Below are 20,977 nucleotides of genomic sequence, written 5' to 3'. Positions count from 1 at the left end.
AGCAACAGCTTTAGAGGAGATATCCAAAGATGTGCAGATGGTAAGGACATGTACAGTTGTTTGAGGATTAGATGGAATTCTGTGGCACGTGCTATGTACCGATGTAAAGATGCCACACCGTCGTTGCTCCCAATTTAGAATGCTGACAACAGGCTCCTTTACTAGTCCATCTGTGTGTTATCTCTCCGAGTAAATCCTAGAGGCAACTCATGAATCAGTCACTCTTTATGGCACCCCTAAAGCTCTGAATTGTCGCTCCTAAGATGAACATTTGGTAAGACCCATCCAAGACTGTTTAATTAATTAGTGTCTGACATCAGAGCAGGACTCTTCACCTAGCAGCTCTGTGGGTGTCGTGGAAACCAGCAGAGGTCATTTTGGACAGGAGTCTTTGACGCTCCTCAAATCATGCCCTGTAAATATTCACTGCCTCCAAGGACCCCTTACTCTACTCTCAATTATAAAATATTTTCAATCATATTTTTGAATGATGGGATAATAAATATCATGTTTCTTTTTTTCTGAAGCAATATCCCCTCCCCAGACCATTGCTGTGGGATTTCCAAGCATTCACTCCACTTGCTGCCCTTCCTGTGTGCTCCAGTAGGCCTTCTGGTGCTTCCTCAGCTGTGGGCCGCCAGTTCTGATCTTCCAGTGCTGATACAGTGCTGGAGAGGCAACGTCTCCCCATCTGTCAATTCTGATGACGTTCAAACATTTTCAATATGTGGCTCCCGGATAACTTCCATTGTATGGAAAACAAAATGGAGGGAAATGATTATTGGCACAAAAGGGGGAAGGCTGTAAATCTTCAAATCAGATACAGGACAGATTGGAACAATATGGCTTCTTCAAGGTTGCCATGATAATGTACTTGATAACTACCTCCCCCCCCCCCCCCCCCCCCCCCCCGCCCCAGGCGAAGAGGCAATCTGCTTTCAATCAACCTCCTTCCCCCACCCCACCCCCTTTTCTGAGCAAAAATACCAATTATGTTGAAGGATGATTTTTTTCTTCCTTTTTTTGATAAGGACTGCTCTCCACCCCAGAAATCATGCTGTAGCTAGAAGATATATATTTTCAATTGTCTAGCTTGGTATCGGACAGCTAGCACCAAATGAAAAAAAAAAAGAAAAAAAAGTCAATCTTTTTCCCCCCTTCCTCTCTCCTGCCAGCATTTGTCTACTTACTTCTTAAGAGAAGTGAAAGCTAATTAAAGGCTTAAGGGATAATATTGATTGCATTGGAATATATTTTATATGTACCCGGCACACTTTCAAATAATAGAACCCTGACTTTTTCTAAGGCTGAATAAATCAGCTGGCTGAACCTTTGATTCAAGGGTGATGCGTAAGGGCGGGGCTCATCTCCTCCCCTTCCACTTTGTACATATCTCGCTCAGGATGAATGATTTGAGAGCACCAATGGTGGAGGGGGGCGCTGTCACATAGTCACTCCATTCTTTGCATACAGGATGGGAAGGGCAAATGTTCAGCTGTCTCAAGCCACCACCGTTCATCTGAGTCTGACTTTGAGTAATAACCAGGGCTGTGCCAGCGTAGAACTCTGAGGTTTGCAATGGCTGACGCAGAGGCTGGCTGGGTAGAGTTGACCTCTCAGCTTCTCCTCGTATGGACTGGAATACATAGCTTGTCTGGGAAAGCCTCTCCTTGCCATCAAAGCAGGCCACTAGAGTTACTGCTCACCCAGCTTGCCTTCACCCAAGACAGCCTCGACTGCAGAGATACCTGCAAGTTGGATTCCCATTGGTGCTTTCTCCCTCATAGTGTCTTTGTTCAGGATATTAGAATGTACCAGGTGACCCCACTGTCACTTGTGTAGCATTCAGGTCAGGAGGGATGCCCTCCTTTCGTTACATTCTGGACACACTTATCAATTCAGAGTCATAAATCTCATTCAGAACGTGGCTACCTGAAACCTACTTACTCTTCGGCCATGTGTGTACTTATGCCTCAAGAAATAGTCTAAGATATGATGAAGATTGTAAAAATCCAAATAGTGTGTATATTTTGTGAGTTCAGATACATAGTGTATTTTATAGCCTTATAGTCAGAAGGGGTCAGTGATATGGGGCTTCAGGCATAAAGTTTGGATGAGTGGCTACATGGTTCCCCCCAACCTAGGAGGTGCTGCTGAGAAGGTAATAGGAACATGTTAGGGCACTCTTCTGAGGTACCCCACTGTCCCTCTGTTCCCCTTCATGACCACGGCTTGCCTGATCGCTAAGTGCACCACCATAACAATAACAGTCCATAATGGTAATATTATTAACTGCATCGTGCATATTATTGATTTACTCTTCGTTCTGCACCATTATCCTTTCCCCAATGAGTTTACTGCATTAACCTCACATACTTAGTCAAGCACCAAATTACCACAAAAGGACAGGCTCTTGTAATGACATCTAATGAGACACTGTGTAAACCATCATCACCACCTCCTGTTATAAGCTGCCTCTAGCCAATGAGCTTTCTACCATATTACACTTTAAGTTACCATTACAAGAGCAATTTTAAAGGGCAAAGGACGTGGGAATTCTGAAATTTTCCTGGGAAATTGCCTTACTTCATGCTTACTACCTGGCATAGTCTTAAAAGACACTAAGAGTCTAACCTCTGTTACCGTCAGCGTGAAGGGTAGAGGGGTCTGGGTGAAGCCACTGAGCACAGTGTCTTTGATAGAAGCCAATGCTTGTAGCGTCACAGCTGAGCCATGGTCTTGGGACCAATTCTTGGATCATGGTCTTGTGATTGAACCTCATGAGGCAAATCTAAGCGAGCCAAGGATAGACTGATGTTAAGGTTCAGGAAGAAAAGCTATTGGAGAGGCTGCAGGTCTTAAAGGATCTGGAAAAGGATTGCACTTCTTCCTCGGGTTGAGAAGATCTTTCTAGAAACAGAAGTTCAAACCACCCTAGAACAGAGCCAGCATTTTAACATTCCTGTCTCCCTGGCCTCTGCCTATTGGAAGCATCTTCAGATGAGTTAGTCTGGTTCTTGTGGAAATCCCAGGCACCCCGAGGCAGCAGCCCTCTGGGGACACAGCCACAGTGGGCAGCTTGATCTCCCATTCCATGGGCGTCCCATCTCCATTTAGCCCTGAGTAATGCTCACTTACTGTAAAGTGTTACATGCCTCCATTGTTGGAGAAGTTATGGTGGAAAAATGCAAAATTTCCTTTTTACTGCTTATGGCCAGCCGAGCCTATAATGTGTCAAGCTGCACATTAGCCACCCTGATAAAAGTCCGCTTTCTTACACACAAAATCATCGTTTCAGCAAGATTTGTTATCTCATTACCTGATAAGCTGTATGTCATAAACCAAGACTGCTGCGGTAAATCTCCCAGGAGGGCGCTTTGTGGGCAGAAAGGGAGAGATAGGAATCTGCAAGGGACTTGATAGTGCAGCATTTAAGCACAAGCATAATGTCACTTATTGTTAAATGCATAAAACCACTTGGCCAAGTGGCTGTGCCTTTAATAGGATTTTGTGCAGCATCAGGTGAACAGCCATATGTTTCTTTCTGTCCAGGAGCCTCTGAGTAACTGTTAGCACCCCTGCTTTGCCTCATGGCCCTCTGGGGATGGGTGCTGGGTTTCCTGGGGCTGAGGGTGGCAATGGATGTTGCTCTTCCAGCTGCCTCACTTCCCCTACCTTGTCAGGGGTCAGGATGTGGGGTCATGGTCACAGCTGGATCTGGCCATCACTAACTGGCCTCTCCTGTGCAGGCACATTGTAGTCTGTGGACACATTACTCTGGAGAGTGTTTCTAACTTCCTGAAGGACTTTCTGCACAAGGACCGGGATGACGTCAATGTGGAGATTGTCTTTCTTCACAAGTAAGCAACCCACTGCTGTCAGTGGACCGCCTAGCCGCCTGCTTCCCTCTGAGTGCCCGTGGGTGTGGTGGAGATGGGCGTGGTTGGCAATTGGGACAGGACTGAATAAGCCATGCTCACCACTGGCTCCTTAGGTAACAGGTCGGTTTTTACAAGAGTGAGGATGTTGGCTTAGAGTCCTTGGATGGTGAAGCAACACTCTAGTCCAGCTTGGAAGGCGGACTCCAGTGAGGTGGTATAGGACCACACCTGAGTTTCTTTCTGAAAGATTTAACAGCGGAATTCACTAGTGATCAAAATCACTACTCTTGTGCCTTCATCAGTGTGGATCTGTGCAATCAGATATGTCTGCAGAGCTGGCATGGGGGGATAATTAACATAATTGGGTGGATAATTAATCACTGCCGAAGAGGGACCAAGCAAGACAGGAGAAAAAGTAGGGTGACATAGTTACTTTTCACCTTGCTGTGATGAAACACCTGACACAATTAACTCAAAGGAAGAGAGGTTTGTTTCAGCTTGCAGTTTGAGGGTCCGTAGAGGCACAGAAAGCAGGGTGGTGCGTGTGAGAGCAGCTGGTCATATCACATCTACATTCGGGAAGCAGAGAGGGATGCTGGTACCCAGCTTGATTTCCCCTTTTGTATGTAGCTTGGAAACCCAGCCTATAGGATGCTGCAGCCACATTCATAATGGATCTTCCCACCTCACCTAACCCTGTCTAGACAGTGCCTCACATACATGCTCAGGGGCCTGTCTCCTAGGTGATTCTGGATCCCATCACACTGACAGTATTAACCATCACAGAGCATATTAGCTGTATTAACACTGTTGTTCCTCTGAGTCTCCATGTGGTACCCAAGGCTGGCCCTGTGTAGATGGGTTTTCATGTAATCCATAGACATAGTGCCCAGTGTGTCTTCAGCCTGAATCCTGACTTAAGCAATAAATGGCTGGGCAAGATGGTTTACTTCCCTGTGCCTCAGCTCCCACATCTACGAACAGAGGAGATGATTCTACCTCCTTGGGTGATTGTAGTAAGAATTAAACGAATCAATCCACGTGAAGTGTGCAGAGCCCAGTTAGGCATGTAGGGAATGCTCCAAAAATGTCAGCTCTTACTGGGAAAGAGAACCTGATTGGGCTACATAGTTGACCTAAGGATAGACCCTTCCATACAGATACATTTATCCGTGGGTGGTACCCACCATCTATGGAGAAAGAATCTTGGTAAGGCATAAGCTCACTAAATTCTGAAGACTGGGAAGTCCTGCAGTCAGCCAGCTCCAGCTTGAAAATCCCACTTGTGTTATTGTTATGACTCAGTCTAAAGCTTGAAGGCCTGAAACAAAGGGAGCCAGTGAGGTGAAACCCAAGTGACGGAGAAGAACGGGACGGGTGAGATGCCATGGTGTATGTAGGCAGTCAGGGAGCAAGAGGCAGCGGTGGCCTTCCTCTGCCCTTTCTTCTTCAGGTCCTTGCTTGGTTGGCTGATACCCACTCACGTGAAGGAAGGAGCTCTGCTTACCCAAATTCACTGACTCAAAGGTGCTTCTTGTGAGAAAGAACCCTCATGGGCATGTCTGCGGATCACCTTGATCTGGGCCTTCCAAAGTGGCCCAGTGCAGTTGGCACATATAATGACCAGTCATACGATGCCACAGCTCTGGTTTTCCCAGCGGTAACAAAGAGAAAGACACTTTTTACCACATAGGCCCGGACATTTGTGAGGCCAGAGACCTCTGGGTTTACTACTTTTAAATAGGAGTTTTCATATAGGACAGGGGAGCAGGCATCTCTGATGTTCAGGGCATCTCTGATGTTCAGGGCATCTCTCTGATGGTCAGGGCATCTCTGATGGTCAGGGCCTTTGTCAGGGTTTTTATGTGGAAGTTAAAAGCAAGGGAGCTGTGGAGTCCAGTTCCCCACTCTGCCTTTCTAACAGCTGTCTCTCTCTCTCTCCGGTCTGTGCAGCATCTCCCCTAACCTTGAGCTTGAGGCTCTGTTCAAGCGGCATTTTACTCAGGTGGAATTTTATCAGGGTTCTGTCCTCAATCCACACGATCTTGCAAGAGTCAAGGTAAGGAGAAATAAATGTTTTTTTATTCTTCAGGGATGGGGGCATGATTCCCAGGTAGCCATCTCCGTAGGCGTTAATGAGATAACGCAGATATTACTAACCCTGGTAAACTCTTTCACTGGCCCCAGGAGCTTGCTCTACAGCTGGCTCACACTTACATTGGTCTTCACGTAGAACTTATTCTTCTCTGTTCTTTAAGATCAGCCACTCCCAGGGTAGGACTCAAATATTCAGTCAGGACCGAGTCATCCCACAGGTTCAGTGGGTAAGAGGCACTTACTGCAAAGCCTGCTGGCCCAAGCTAGATCTCCAGCGTCTCCTTGTAGGGGAAGAGAACCAACTCCTACAAACTGTCCTCTTGTATTAATGTACACACACGCGTGCACGTGCGTGCATACACACACACTCAAATGCATGCACACACACATGCACGTGCCTGTGTACACACACACTCGCATGCACACACATGCACACACACACACACACACACACAAGTAAACAAGAGGGGAATAAGCATTTCTAGGAAACTATAGAAAGAAAAAAATAAAGCTACAATTACTGAAACATTTAATAGGACTAAGCACACAAACAGCAAAAAGAATAAAATTACAGCAATAACGGACACTTTTCAATAATAACTTGAAATATGAATGCCCTCAACTCCCCAGTTGAAGGACACAAATTGGGTGAATATATCAAGAGACAAGCCATCTTTCTGTTGTCTACACAAAACTCATGTAACCTTCAAAGATGGCCACCTCTTTAAAGTGAAAGGATAGAAAAATCACCCCTAAGCAAAGGGGAGCAAGAAGCAAGCAGATGCTAACATCTTACTATCCCACAATATAGACTTCAGACTAAAATTAATCAGGAGAGACAAAAAAGGCCACTTTATGCTAAACAAGGGAACAATTAACCAAGAAAAGACTATAATATTAAACTTATATGCACCAAACACTGGCTCACCCAATTTCATAAAGCATACTATTGAACCAAAAATTACAGAATAATTCCAACTTGGATTTCTATACTCTAATTTCTTTAATAATAAACAAATGTAGAAAAATTTAAAGTTGAACAAATTTTAAAAACCATACACAACAGAACATCATAAATGATTAGCTTCCACCCAGTTGAACCCAGTATAGCTCCGAAATCCATTATTATATCTAAAGGAAATGCTACAAAAGAAAACTACACAAAGTTATAAAACATTTGAGCATCCTTTTCCCAAAACTAGACTCAGCATCACTGGGTAATAAGTCAATCACATTCTTCCTGGACTCCTCCGAACTGGCATCTTATCATAAAGCAAACGCAAAGCTTTAGAAAACAAAGGGACACAGTGAACCAACATCTGCTGCTTTATCCATTTACTGCAGTCATTGTAAGTGTGCTCAACATTTGCATGCCACTGGCAGTCCATTAATGTTGTGTGAACCCGTGGAAGTCTAAATGCTGACTGTGGTCACCAAAGAGTTCTGTAATTGCTGTACCAGCAAACATAGAAAATCCGAAAGGATTTGTGTAAATTCTTTACATTATTAAAGAAATCAAGAAACAATGTGTGACATACCACGAAGGGACCCATGGCTCTCCTAAAAAATCCTGGAACAGTCTAGTAAGTATAACATCATAAACAGGAGAGGCCGCACACCCAGACTAGCATAAGAATTCTCATGTTTGTAGGCTAGTTCATCTTAATATCATCCAGACATGACCCAAGTCAAAGTACAGAGGAAATGGCTTTTGTTCACAGGCCTAATTTAAATGCAGGTAATTATCAGTACATCAAACTCATGGTCCCTCTATGGAACAAACCCCCTTTTGGCTCACATTAGGATAAATTAGTAGGTTGCCTTTTGGGATCCATCTGTAATTTATCATTTCATATATATAAATTACTTGTCTTTTGAAACCTGTGAACAATAAACAGCACAGAGTTGTTGTCATATTTAAGGCTCTCATTTCTTATTGAGACACATATAATGAAAATGTGCATAAGATTTGATGAAGACATTTTCTTTTAAAGATTTACTTATCTTAATTTTATGTGCTGAGTGTTTTGTTTTCACATATGTATGTGTACAGCCTGTAGCCTGAAGCCTCCAGGTCAGAGGAGGGGTCAGATGCCCCGTAACTGGAGTTATCAGTGGCTGTGAGCTACCTTGTGGATGCTGGGAACTGAGCGTGTATCCTCGGCAAGAGCAACAAGTGATCTTCATCACTAAGCCCTCTCTCTGGCCTCTTGATGATTCAGTCTACGTTGCTGAATCTGCAACTGTTTTGTTCACATGCTAACCCGAGGGAAGGGGTTTAACACACCAACCTCCATTTCCTGGCTGGAAAAATGAGGATGATGGCACAAGGCAGTTGAGAGAGGAAGTGGGGATGAGCTACAAGGCTTAATGAAGGAAATGTGAGGGGATTTGGCAAACATGCCTGTAAGCAGCTAGGCCAGATGAAGAATGTAATTACTCGGGCTCATGCTGGAATGTTTATTCTTTAACAAGAACTACGCTTTTGACAAAACTATAATTTTTCAGAAATTTCCCCTTTTCCTTGCAAAATACCAGGTTCTCCAAATGCTAGCCACAAAGAGAGAATTGCAGTTGGGTATAGCTGCTTATATGACAGTGTTTGTTATGACTTTCCCTTTCGGTCTCTTCAGATAGAGTCAGCAGATGCCTGCCTGATCCTTGCCAATAAGTACTGCGCTGACCCGGATGCAGAAGATGCCTCCAACATCATGAGGTAACTCATGGCACTAGGTACTGGGGAAGGTGCTGGACTCGTCTCCTAATAGCCTACCTTTCCTTTGTAGTGGGGGGTGGTGTGCAGGGGGTTGTCTCTGTGAACCATCTTTTCTTCACGAACCACACACCGATGGCTCCTGTACAGAGCTGATAGTGCTGAAGAGAGTGTTGACATACAGGGTACCACCCACAAGAGGTTCTGACTTTGCAGATAGCAGGCCTGATGCTCATAGCTGCTCTTGGGTTTCCGATTCCTACAGAAAGAACTAGAAAGGGAATTAGAGGTGAAGGCTTGAATCAAAGCACTATGCTCTCAGGGCTGGGGTGCATGTGGCTCAGGGTGGGAAGTGCTTGCTGTGCTGGCTTCTGCCTCCTATGAACTTAACCCACACATAAAGATACATACCCCTAAAACCTTAATTTTCATATACTTTAAAATTCTATTATCTGAAAGGAATTAGACCCAAGATGTGATTACTCGGGAGGGTCTTACCTCCAGGAGGTATTTTGCAGCATGTGGAGATCTTTGCATTTGGCACAACTAGCAGATTGTAGTGCTGGAATCCTGTGGATTCCAGGGATGGCCAGGGATGCTGCCAAGCTTCCCAAAATGCATAGCAAGTCCTATCTAGCTATTTGACTCAAAATTCCAATAGCTGAGGCCTAGAAACCCCCTTTAAGTGCCTCCCCAGTGTCTCTACATCAGGTTATTATTACTCTGAAAACTATTGGTCTATTCACTTGTCTCAGTTTCCCCAGATGAGTGTTCTTCAGTTTTAACATTAACACCAATCTTTGAGATACTGCATTATATAATTTCTTAATACTATTTGGATTGGAGTTCCTCCTCCTCCTCCTTCTCCTCCTCCTCCTCCTTCTCTTCCTCCTCTTCCTCCTCCTTCTCCTCCTCCTCCTTCCAGATCATAATCTGGGGAGAAAACAACCTAGACTACCTTTTCTGCACGTGGGCTAGGCCTCTCAGAGGTTAATTTTAACCCTGATTCTAATGCCTAGATTTACCCCCATTTCAGAAAAGTTTTCTTTAGCTATTTTTCCAACAGATTTGCTATCATACCCTTTATCTATAAAGCAACCCCCAAATTCAAACATTTTGCTCTCATTAGCTAAATTCCTTTTAGAACTTGTGTGTGTGTGTGTGTGTGTGTGTGTGTGTGTGTGTGTGTGTGTGTTTGTGTGTGTAACCTGAGATAGGTGAGGATAATAAGGAGACTCTTCCGGAGAGACCATGGACTAAGGGAAGCACTTCATTTCCGCTGTATTTCCAACAACTCTTACTTAACAGCGATCATCTACCCTTTGGGCCAGACATGGTCTGAAAGCCGCTTGCAGCCGGCTTCTCTGAGACCCAAGGATTCCCCTCAAGGTGAGGGCTGGGAAGCTGCCTTTGGGTATTTAGTGCTCGAGACTACTTCATCTTGGCTTTAATTATTGTTCACCAGTCACATGCACTTTCCCAGCAGCGAGGCCGAGGAATTTCCCAGCTTCCTCTAGGTTCCCTAAGTCCCCCGCCAGCATCTTACATCTTCTGTCTTCACAGTCATTTCCCTTTGCCTCTCTTCCATGGTTTAAGGAAATCTGTGCATGAAGTCTAGGAAGACTTGGTTTGCCAGGCTGCCAAGGAGACGAAGCAGATCTGGCTTCCCACTGGACCCCATCTCCTTACCAGCCCTCACGGGAAAGTGATCACACAGGTCAACGTCAGTTTAGAACGTGTCCCTTGTCATTTTCTGAACTAACTAGCATTTCTATCTTTTGACACATTTTTTCCCCTGTCATTTGAAGTGGTAAAAATGTCCCTTCAAGGGATAAGGCTCCATCTTCTTTCTTGTTCCAAGCAAAGAAATCAGGAGAGTGAAGCTCATGGTTTTGACCTCACAGAGGAGTAGAAATGAATGTTAACACGAAGTGGGCATTTCTTATGATTGAAGTACTCTGTTCAAACCCTGAATATGAAGGGTTAATGTGAACAGCATGGGTGCCTGCGAGAAAGGTGGGTTGTCAGGGTTTAGAACCTGCTGGGTCAGAAATGCTAGTAAGCCATCCACTAAGGAAAATCAGGAGGAAGACCCAGAGAAGAGCGGGAAGCTCAGGGTTAAATGTGGGTTCAGCTTTTCTTTTATTTGTATATTCCTCCTTAGCTTAATGAGACCAGTCTGCTGCTTTTGAAATTAAAATGTCAAAGAGCCATTTGAAATGAGCTAATGCAGAAAGCTAGCTGGCTCTATGGACTGCACTGAGAGGCCTACAGAGGCTCAGAAGCCTTGAGTTATAAGCAGGGGCCAACATGACAGTCTCTCAGAAATAAGGGAGAGAGTTCCTTCTAGTGCAAGGACTAGTGCAGGCTGGATGTGTACAGAGAGACGCTTTCTCAGAAACTGTCTCCCAGCTCTGCTGGCTGCAGTTTCTTCAGCTGAAGTTGCTGTCTGCTTGCCTTTTCTCCAGTTTTGCAGAAAGGTGACAAAATGAAGACCTGAGCTTGGTGGGAACTTTGTGGGGGCGGTTGTGATAATTGTGCTCGTGTTCCTGATGAGGCTTAAGAGGCCGGCCTTTCTCCAGAATTCCATTCCTTAGCCTTCTTTGTCACAGAAGGAAATGTACAATGTCACCTCTGACAGGGTCGGTAATGACAAAAACCATAACTTACACATGGAGAGGGCTGTTAATGATTTCAAAGCACTTTAACATCTGGTCTCTCATTTGCTCCTCATACCAAGCCTGTGAAGTGAACAACACAGGTACCATCGGCCCCAGTGTCCAGATGAGAAGACAGGAACACAGAGCCCCGGGATTTCCGGAGGGTCATCTGGTTCATTAGCACAATAGCAGTGCTGAAAGCCAGGTGTTTCCATTCACGGGCTCCTTACTTCTTCCCTGTGCTTGTGTGATTGACAGGAGAAGGGATGCCAGGGAAGATTGGCTGGTGGGGTCACCCAGACTCTGTAAAGGACTGAGGACAATCAGAGGGGATTTCCTAGCAGATCACTGTCTCTATAGGGTGATGATATTTAGCCTGAACCAGTGGTCAAGTCATCATTATGCTGTGGAAGGCAGTGTCCTTGATGTATCCCAAGAGATCTGCTTAGAATTCACATCTATGAGAATGTCCAAAGGGTTTGTGCTAATCAGAGCCATTTGTCAGGTGGCCTGGTTGAGTTGTCATCATTGATTCAAGTTGTTAACTGGACACAGAGCAGAGGTTTTAGGCTGGGGAGTGGGGGGGACTGCAGACCCCCAGAAACTTAAGGTCTAGTCTTGTATTACCTGTCTAAAGCATCAAAAGAGGCCATCTCCCATCCATCCAAGTTCCTACTCCGTATCCTAGGTTTCATGGGAGCCCCTTGTTTTATTTTTTTAAGGCAGAGACTCATGTAGCCCAAGCTAGCTTGCTCTGAAGTCAAGTCTAGCCTTAGTGTCCTGATCACCCATCTCCATCCATCACATGGTCACAGGGTCCATTACTCTGGCGTTTTAATCCCTAGAATATATACCAATGGCTGCCTTGCTGTTTCTTTTTCATGCTACTACTGGGCATGGTGAGGAGGACACATTTCTCTCTGGGGTAGGACCCAAAGCCTGCTGGATGGCCTTGGCTGCTGACTTTCACCAGGGTCACCTCATCAAATGGATCCTTCATCACACTCTGGCTTACACAGAGCCTGATTTGGTTCCGGTTCTCTGTCTTTCAGAGTGATCTCCATAAAGAACTACCACCCAAAAATCAGGATCATCACTCAGATGCTGCAGTATCATAACAAGGTGAGTGGTGAGCCTCTTCTACACCTGAAGGCATCCTCAGAACTCGGTCACAGCATCTATAGTCACATACATCCACATAAGCATGCATGTACTTGCCTGGCAAAGAAATGTGATTCTCAGTTACAATGTCCCATCTCTCTAGGACATTACTTTGGGGCAATCAACATGGTTTCTGTGGTGGGTCATTGGGAGGAAGCCCCTCTGTTGCCTTCTTGTACTAATTCATTCACTCAGGAAGACACCATTGAATCCTTTGGTTCAGAAATATTGATGTGTTCTTAAATCCTGTCCATACCTAAGTTTCAACAACTTGCATTTCTATGTCGTGCAGTCATTCAGTCAATATCTATTGAATACCTACTCTGTAATTAACACTCTTCCTGCTGCTACTCAGGGGGTAGGCTAACTGTGAAGATAAAATCGGATTTTGTGTCCTTAGAGACTAATCAAGTAAGGTGTAGACAGTGTACCAGATAAGTGATAGGATTTCTCTATGTGTGGCCAGGGGCATTTGAAGGAACATAACACAAGTTGGGTAGAGAAAGCAGAACAGGGTGTCACCCTCAAATTCAGAAAGGGAATCTGTCCAGTAACACCTGGGGACGTTTATCCAAAGTTTATACTTAATAAATGTCCCCCCCCCCCAGTGTTAAAGCTTCCAGTGGGGGCTGGTTAGAAAGAGTACAAACAGGAGAGTTAGTGTCACTGCCCTGTGCTTACCTCTCACTGAATCAGGGTTCAAGGTCTCCTATCCAAAGACAGCCAGTCCTCCTTCTCCCGGCTGGAAGTTGAGCTCTCTAGACAGCTTTGGACGAAGGAAGGTAGCTCTTGCTCTGTTTGATGTGGTACCAGTTGTCTTCTTAATGGAGCTTAGAAACTGGAGGCTTCACAGCACCTGGGGCCAGGTGTCCTGTCTGAACAGAAATAAGTCCCTTGAGGGTTATGCGTGACAGCATGCCCCATCTTATAGGCCATATTCTCTACAAAACAAGCCATCAGGTGACCCAGAGAAAACCCCACTCTGCCAAATGCCACCAGCACCATGCCATTATTTCTAAATTGCTGGCAAGGGCTGGCCCATTTTGCTGTGTGGAGGCCCATCAGAGGCCGTTGCTGAGTGGGTCCTGCTGTCAGCAACTGGCCCACTGCTTGGAACTGCTGCCCAGTGCAGGCCATTGCCCAGCCCTCGGCAGGTGGCTCTATTGGAGATTCTGTTACTCTCTAGCCAGTGGGTGTTGGTGGTAGGCACTGAAGGTGACTCTCCTGTTTGTCTCTGAAAACTCAGGGATGAGATAAGGGGGCTATCAGTAACTCACAGGCATCAACCCAGAGAAGCTCTTGACGGCAGCCTCTATAGGTGGAGGTGGATTTTATTAGGGAGGCTGTGACTGGTGACAGCTCCCACTGCAAGGAACACTCCTTCTTTCATTTGTGATTTGAAATTTCATTTAGTGTGGGAGTACTTTAAGCAATTGTTTAGATTTTTGGCTGAATTTAGACTGAATAGGAAAATTAATGTTGTATGTTTAGAAAGAGATGTCAGTTCCTTTTCTTCTCTTTCCAAGGAGTGCTGGTGTAGTGTCTTCAAGAAATTAAAGAGCTTTTCAGCCGTGTAGTTCTTGTCAATCTCAAAGCAACTTGACTGGCCTCTGAGCCAGATGATACCTGGTCAGTATTCACATGAGCACAGCCACTCAGACGTCTTGGATAGAATCTCCAAACCAATCATTCAGACACTGTGGTGAAGACATCACCAGACCTATGATTATTTGCTTAAGACCTATCATGTTTAGAACCCCTGTGCTCTACTTGAGTTTCTGGGTCAGGCAAAATCGTTTTCAGAACAGTGATGGATCAGGAGGGATGCACGGATAGAGTAACTTTGACAGAGGGTATTTTTTTCTCTCTCTCATTTTACATCTTCCCTTTAGAGTTAAAAGTCCTCTTGTCTTTATTTTTCTTCAATCATTCTTAGCAGATTTCTGAATAGACAGCTCTTCCCCCTGGTTCATAATTCTGCAGTTGCCTGTGATGCCCCCAGCTATCCTTTTCAGACACACTTCTTCTCTTCCAACATTCTTTTTCTTCTTGTGGCCTTTTTCCCTGCACCCATCCAAGATACACACAGAGCGCCACCCACTTACACATGCATTTAGGAAAGGCGGGGTATACATGTGAAAACTATGCCACTAAGCACCTATTCTGGAGGGCATAATTGCTCCCACAGATGGACATCAGGCTTGAAATAAAAACAATGTCAAACCCCTGTGATGTAATGAGGGTGATATGCTAGAGCCTTGAGGGGCGCAGGGAAACTGCTGGCCTTGAGTTTGTCATCATAATAATTACAGACATTTGTGTCCTGTTTTACGGTTTTAAAAGAGCTTTGACATCCGTTATCTCATTTAGTCCTCATTGGGCCATCTGTGCATTTTAGCATCCCAGTGTAACGTCAGACTATCGGGAGTCAAAGCGCTATTCTAGGCCGAACAACTCTGGTGAGCACAAATCAGGGTCACTCAACAGCCAGCAAATTAGAACAGAGTAGCCTACTGCCTCCTTCTATTTATTTATTTATTAAATATTTTATTAATTTATTCATATTACTCTCAATTGTTATCTCATCCCTTGTATCCTCCCATTCTTCCCTCCCTCCCACTTTCCCCCTACTCCCCTCCCCTATGACTGTGACTGAAGGGGACCTCCTCCCCCTGTATATGCTCATAGGGTATCAAGTCTCTTCTTGGTAGCCTGCTATCCTTCCTCTGAGTGCCACCAGGCCTCCCCATCAAGGGGACGTGTTCAAATATGGGGCACCAGAGTTCATGTAGAAGTCAGTCCCCACTCTCCACTCAACTGTGGAGAATATCCTCCTGTCCATTGGGTAGATCTGGGTAGGGGTTCGAAGTTTACTGCCCGTAGTGTCCTTGGCTAGTGCCATGGTTTGAGCAGGACCCCTGGGTCCAGATCCGCTTGTCATAATGTTCTTCTCATAGATTTCTAGGACCCTCTGGATCCTTCTATTTCCCCATTCTTCCATGCTTTTCTCACCTAAAGTCCCAATAGGATGTCCTCCCCTCTGACCCACTTTCCTGGTAAGTGAAGACTTTCATGGGATATGCCCCACCATCAAACCAAATAACCCAATTAAGAAATGGGGATCAGAACTAAACAGAGAATTCTCAACAGAGGAATATCGAATGGCTGAGAAACACTTAAAGATATGCTCAGTGTCATTAGACATCAGAGAAATGCAAATCAAAATGACTCTGAGATTCCATCTTACACCCATCAGAATGGCTAAGATCAAAAATTCAAGTGACACCATATGGTGGCAAGGATGTGGAGAAAAAGGAACACTCCTTCATTGCTGGTGGGAATGCAAACTGGTACAACCACTTTGGAAAGCTATCTGGCGCTTTCTCAGAAAAATGGGCATAAGGCTTCCTCAAGACCCAGCTATTCCACTCCTTGGAATATACCCATAAAATGCTCCACCACACAACAGGGACATATGCTCAACCATGTTCATAGTGGCCTTATTCATAATTACCAGAACATGGAAACAGCCTAAATGTCTCTCAGTAGAAGAATGGATAAAGAAACTGTGGTACATTTACACTATGGAATACTACTCAGCTACTAAAAGCAAGGAATTCCCAAAATTTGTGGACAAATGGATTGAATCAGAAATGATCATAATGAGTGAGTTCACACAGAAGCAGAAAGAGTCAAATGGCACATACTCACTTACATCTGGACACTAGCCGCCTTCTATTTAAAAGGGACTGTAGCACACAGAAACAAACTGTGGTTCCTGGGGGAAGGGTGGTTCTCTCCAACATGGATCTGTTTATAGTGGCTGAATTATACAGAGAAAACTTATAAAGTCTGGCCATCTCTGAATGCAGAGGGAAGAGATGGTGTCAGCTGGCATCTGAGTACATGGTTTAAAGCTCCACAAACACAGGATGACATATGACACACTGGGGAAAGTGTTAGTCCTAATAACCCACCTGTTAATGGATCTCCTATTTCCACAAAAGAATCTAATGAAAGAGGCTTGTGCCTCTGGTTTGGAAACCAAGTCTTTGGTGCCAGTTCTTTGAGCATCCTTGTTGTCTGTTTGGCATGCAGGACACATTTGGGTTAATCAGTGCCTTCATAACTTTATCTGTGATAAAATACTCTGGCCAAAGCTCCTAAATAAAGGAAGGCTTTGTTTCTTCTCACAGATCAAGGCTTGATCTATCATAGAGGGGAGGCTAAGCCCCTAGGGGTTTAAAGTAGCTGGTTATGACACATCCACAATTGGAAAGTAGAGAGATGATTACCTAACAGTTGCCCAGCTCCTCTTATTCACATATATGGTCCAGGACTCAGACCAGGGATGGAGCCAGTCACAGTGGGTGGGTCGTCATCCTTCACAGGCATGCCTAGAGGCCTGTCTCCCAGATGTGCCTGGATTCTGTCATGTTAACAGCACAAATCACCATAGGCAGCTTTCTGTCACTCTAACAAATACATGGGGTAAAACTTTTGGAGGCTGTGGGCCATGATGAGTTGGCCTTGTCTTGTTAGGCTTGTGGTGAGGCAATGCATCATTCTGGGAGAGACGGATGGAAAACAATGCATTGATTCATATCCACCAAACCAAAAAGATGGCTGAGTGGTCCTCTGCTAGCCTCTCAGAAGGCAATGCTTTCAGTGACCCAAGGACTATCTGTTATACGCTGCCTCCCAAAGGCTCCACTTCCTCCTAAGAGACCACCGTCCTGGGGGTGGAGCTGTTGGAGATGCTGACCACAGAGTGCTGTTGTGGTCTCATCACTAGACCTCACCATTTCGCACAGCGTTTCTCCAAGGCCAGTATGTAGTAAGAGAAGGAAGTGTCACCAGTGTTCACTTCTCCTGACTCCCTGAGACAGCACGTTTTCATAGTCCTCTTCCATAAAGCAAAGGATGGTCCAGTAGCATGAATAGAGGGAAGTTACGGTTAATGTTGGACCTTGATTTTTCTCTTTGCCAGGTTAAAAACATTTTGCCTCCCGATTCCTGTGTGGAAATGCTGGTATTTTTCACCAGACTTAACTTCCCTCAAATGAAAAAGTGTGACATTTCCAAAAAATAAGGAATTCGAGTCTCTGGGTCAACATCCTATCCTGGCTTCATGCACACAGCCTTCCCTCTTGGCCGTTGCCACTTCAGCCTGCCTTCTTGCCCCATGACTGGAGAAAATACAATGACCATGAGAGGAGGCACAGGAAGGTGGAAATTAATGCAACTTTCTACATGGGACATGAGGGACCCAAGGCTTACATGCCAGAACTACATATTTTGGATGGCATAGAGATAGGACAGCCTTTCTACAAGGTTTTGATGGTCTCTTTGAAGATGGCATGGAAGTTATGTGATGTCTCTTTAGGGACCAGACCAACCAAATCTCTTGTCACACACAAGTTCATTACTTGGATGTAATTTATCATTCCTCTCACATGAGTATTTCTGCACATGCATTCGCCTTTTATACTATGCCAGGAGGTAAAATGAAAAAGCTGACATCTTAAGTCAGAGAAGGATGGGGAAAGAAATTGGCAAGAGGGTGGGGCAATCTGTTGGTGTTGAGTGTGTGATGTGTAGAAGACGCTCAGTTACTTAGCCTCACACATACAACACTCCTGTGTGGACCACACATGGCCCTATTTTACGCATACTCTGGTCAGGGAGCAAGCGTTCATTCTTGCAGCAGTAACCACTGCTGGCATGGGACTGGAGACTCTCACAGAGGTGGATTTTGCAAGCAGACATTTCGCAAGAGTAGGGTTTCTCCAAGCAGAGCAAAGAGGCCTGGGCTCTGCCCTTTGCTTCTGCAGTGGAATCTTCCACCCTTCTATTGCAACTGACCTCTGTTGTCCTGAGAGCGAAGGGAAACCTCTTCTGCTGTTCCCTGTTTGCTGATGTGTGGGGAGAAATAATTTTAGAGCTATAGAATCTTGGCACGGACAGGGACTTAGAAGGACTCTGGGTCAACTTCCTCTACAAAGCACCGTTTACTCTAGCGGTTTGGAAACATGCTAAGTTTTAGGGATAAAGAAAGACCTTGTGCTTTTTTTTTAAAAAGTAACCTCCATTTATTAGACAATGTCATCCTTAGAAAGTTCATGTATCAAACAAGCCAAAACCCTTTGCTTTCTTTTAATATATGCCAGGCCAGTCCTAATTCTGGCTCTAAGAACAGAGTAGGGCAGTAAGATGTGATGGCCATACTGTGTCCTTGAGGATGGCGTCCCTCTGCATCTTGGACAGTTCTGGCCCTGTTTACTATTTCTTAAAAAGGTCTTTTGCAGAACACTCAGCTCCTTCTGTCTTCATTATTTTTCTCTGGCCATTATTCAATTGATTATTTCCCTTTTCAAATTCGGCCGTTAAACCTGGATCAAATCCCATGGAAGGAATATGGCCTGTTCATATAGGATAAAGAGTTTATTTCCTTTCCTCTGGAGACAGTTTATAACAAGCAGGCTTTGGCTTTCTGTGTCATGGATCTCGTGGTCTCTAATTAAGGTTTTAGTTACTTACACATGTAAATGTTATGCCCCCCTCTCTGTCTGTCTCTGTCTCTGTCCGTCTCTGTCTCTCTCTGTCTCTGTCTGTCTGTCTGTCTGTCTCTCTCTCTCCCTCTCTCTCTCTCTTTTTCTCTCTATCTGTCTCTTTGTTTCAAATGTATATAGCGGATGTTTTGGGGTATACGTGTTGACCCTGACATTCAGGTCTTGTAACTCTCTTCTGTTGTTATTGTTACTACTTGTAAATCCCCAAACACTAGAGGACTTCCCGAATTTCAACTCTTTCACTCATGCTGTTGTGTACAGCCCTCTGCCACATGCCACTTGCATTGTGTCTGTGAGCATGGCTCTGTGAGTTGGGGTCTGACTGTGGCACAGGATGGTCCATCTGATGGAGACTGCAGGATGTCTGGGTCTGTGCATAGTGGCCTCCAGAGAAGCAGTGTTACCTCCCACATGTAGCCTTCAGGCTTTCTACATCTACTCAGAAACTTAGCAAGACAGGTATGCAGGTACCCACTCAAGTTTGAGGTGTGGCTGATCAAGACTGTTGAGAAGTCAGGAAAGAAAATCCAAGAGCACACAAACACAGACATCTGGCAATCCAATACAACTTGAGAGAGAGAGAGAGAGAGAGAGAGAGAGAGAGAGAGAGAGAGAGAGAGAGAGAGAGAGAGAGACACTTTAAAAATAAGCTAACTAGGCTTCTTAATAATGGGGGTGGTGTGTCTCACAAGAGAAAAATCCTCTCTGGATTGAATCTGGCTAAATAGCAAACTTGAGAGGAGGATGTGGGTCTGGTGAGCGTAGAAGCAACATTGCCAAGAGGCCCCAGTCTGCTGAACAGAAGCACCGAGGCCAATAACAGGCCTCGGATCCGGGCAGAGGGAAGAAAGGATGAGTTTGGATGACCCAGTGTCCTTGGACAATGCAGCAGTTCCCAAAAGAGACTGAAGATGCTCAGACATGGCGCAGACCAGGGTCTCATGCCTCTTGTTATTCCCACAGGCCCATCTGCTCAACATCCCCAGCTGGAATTGGAAAGAAGGTGATGACGCAATATGCCTCGCAGAGCTCAAGTTGGGCTTCATAGCCCAGAGCTGTCTGGCTCAAGGCCTCTCCACAATGCTTGCCAACCTCTTCTCTATGAGGTCATTCATAAAGGTAACGTCTTGTCTTATTAGAGTACATTAGCCTAGGATTCCGTTTGTCATGGGGTTGAGTGAAGCACAGCTTAAACTCAAAACAGATCGGCGAGCTTTAACGTCTCTGGTGGAGGAGAAATTCCTTGTTACAGATTTGGGAACGAGGCCAGCTCCTTTCAAAATTATGTTTTTATTTTTATTTGGCACATCCGTGGCCATTAAATGATTGTTCAAAGCACGGTCCTCTCTCTTTTTTTAGATAAACCATATGTTTATCTATCAACAAAGCCTCCGCTGTTAAAACAAAAATATGATTTATATACATTCCATATGGCACCAGAGTGCCTAAAGAAAAGAATTATCATTTTCCTCTTTTATATCAAGTGGCTGGTGGACCTCTCACTGTGTGGATAAATGCAGACCATGTGTTTGTGCTGAAGCCCAAACCCCAACAACATAATTCATTTATTTACTTGTGCACAATCAAGGAGGCCAGCGAGGCTGACATGCCATGGCCATTTGAATGGAGAAAGAAAAGAAGAACTGACTCTTTACCCCAAGAGACATGCAGTCTGGATGTGTTCATCTCTCTGTCAGTGCTCACTGAGCAGCCACTCCCAGTCTCCAGATGGCTGCTGGACCGACTCGGGGAGACAGGATGAACCCACTCCGTTCTCCAGGGCCATGAGTGCCTCGGAGTCTGGGTGCCTGAATAAGCAAGCTTCCCGAGTGTGGGCTGAGGAAGTCAAGGTGGCACACCACGTTTATGAATTGTGTTACTCAGAGCTGAAGT

At 45.0% G+C, this 20,977-nt stretch overlaps 1 protein-coding gene across 13 annotated transcripts in view; it reads left to right on the top strand.

Moving 5' to 3' along the window:
* The window catches only part of Kcnma1 (potassium calcium-activated channel subfamily M alpha 1), a 699,737-nt gene that overhangs the window by 485,616 nt on the left and 193,144 nt on the right, over window positions 1-20,977 (top strand). For all 13 annotated transcript variants that reach the window (XM_051142911.1, XM_051142912.1, XM_051142922.1 and 10 more), the window contains exons 10-14: window positions 3,750-3,860; window positions 5,835-5,940; window positions 8,612-8,694; window positions 12,404-12,473; window positions 20,048-20,203. In XM_051142911.1, coding sequence (XP_050998868.1) covers window positions 3,750-3,860; window positions 5,835-5,940; window positions 8,612-8,694; window positions 12,404-12,473; window positions 20,048-20,203 — 526 coding nt within the window. The remainder of the gene's footprint in view (window positions 1-3,749; window positions 3,861-5,834; window positions 5,941-8,611; window positions 8,695-12,403; window positions 12,474-20,047; window positions 20,204-20,977) is intronic.

Source organism: Acomys russatus, chromosome 3, assembly GCF_903995435.1.
Source record: "Acomys russatus chromosome 3, mAcoRus1.1, whole genome shotgun sequence".
NCBI lineage: Eukaryota > Metazoa > Chordata > Mammalia > Rodentia > Muridae > Acomys > Acomys russatus.
The sequence above is the reverse complement of the archived record's forward strand: the minus strand, read 5'-3'. Positions and strand labels throughout refer to the sequence as shown.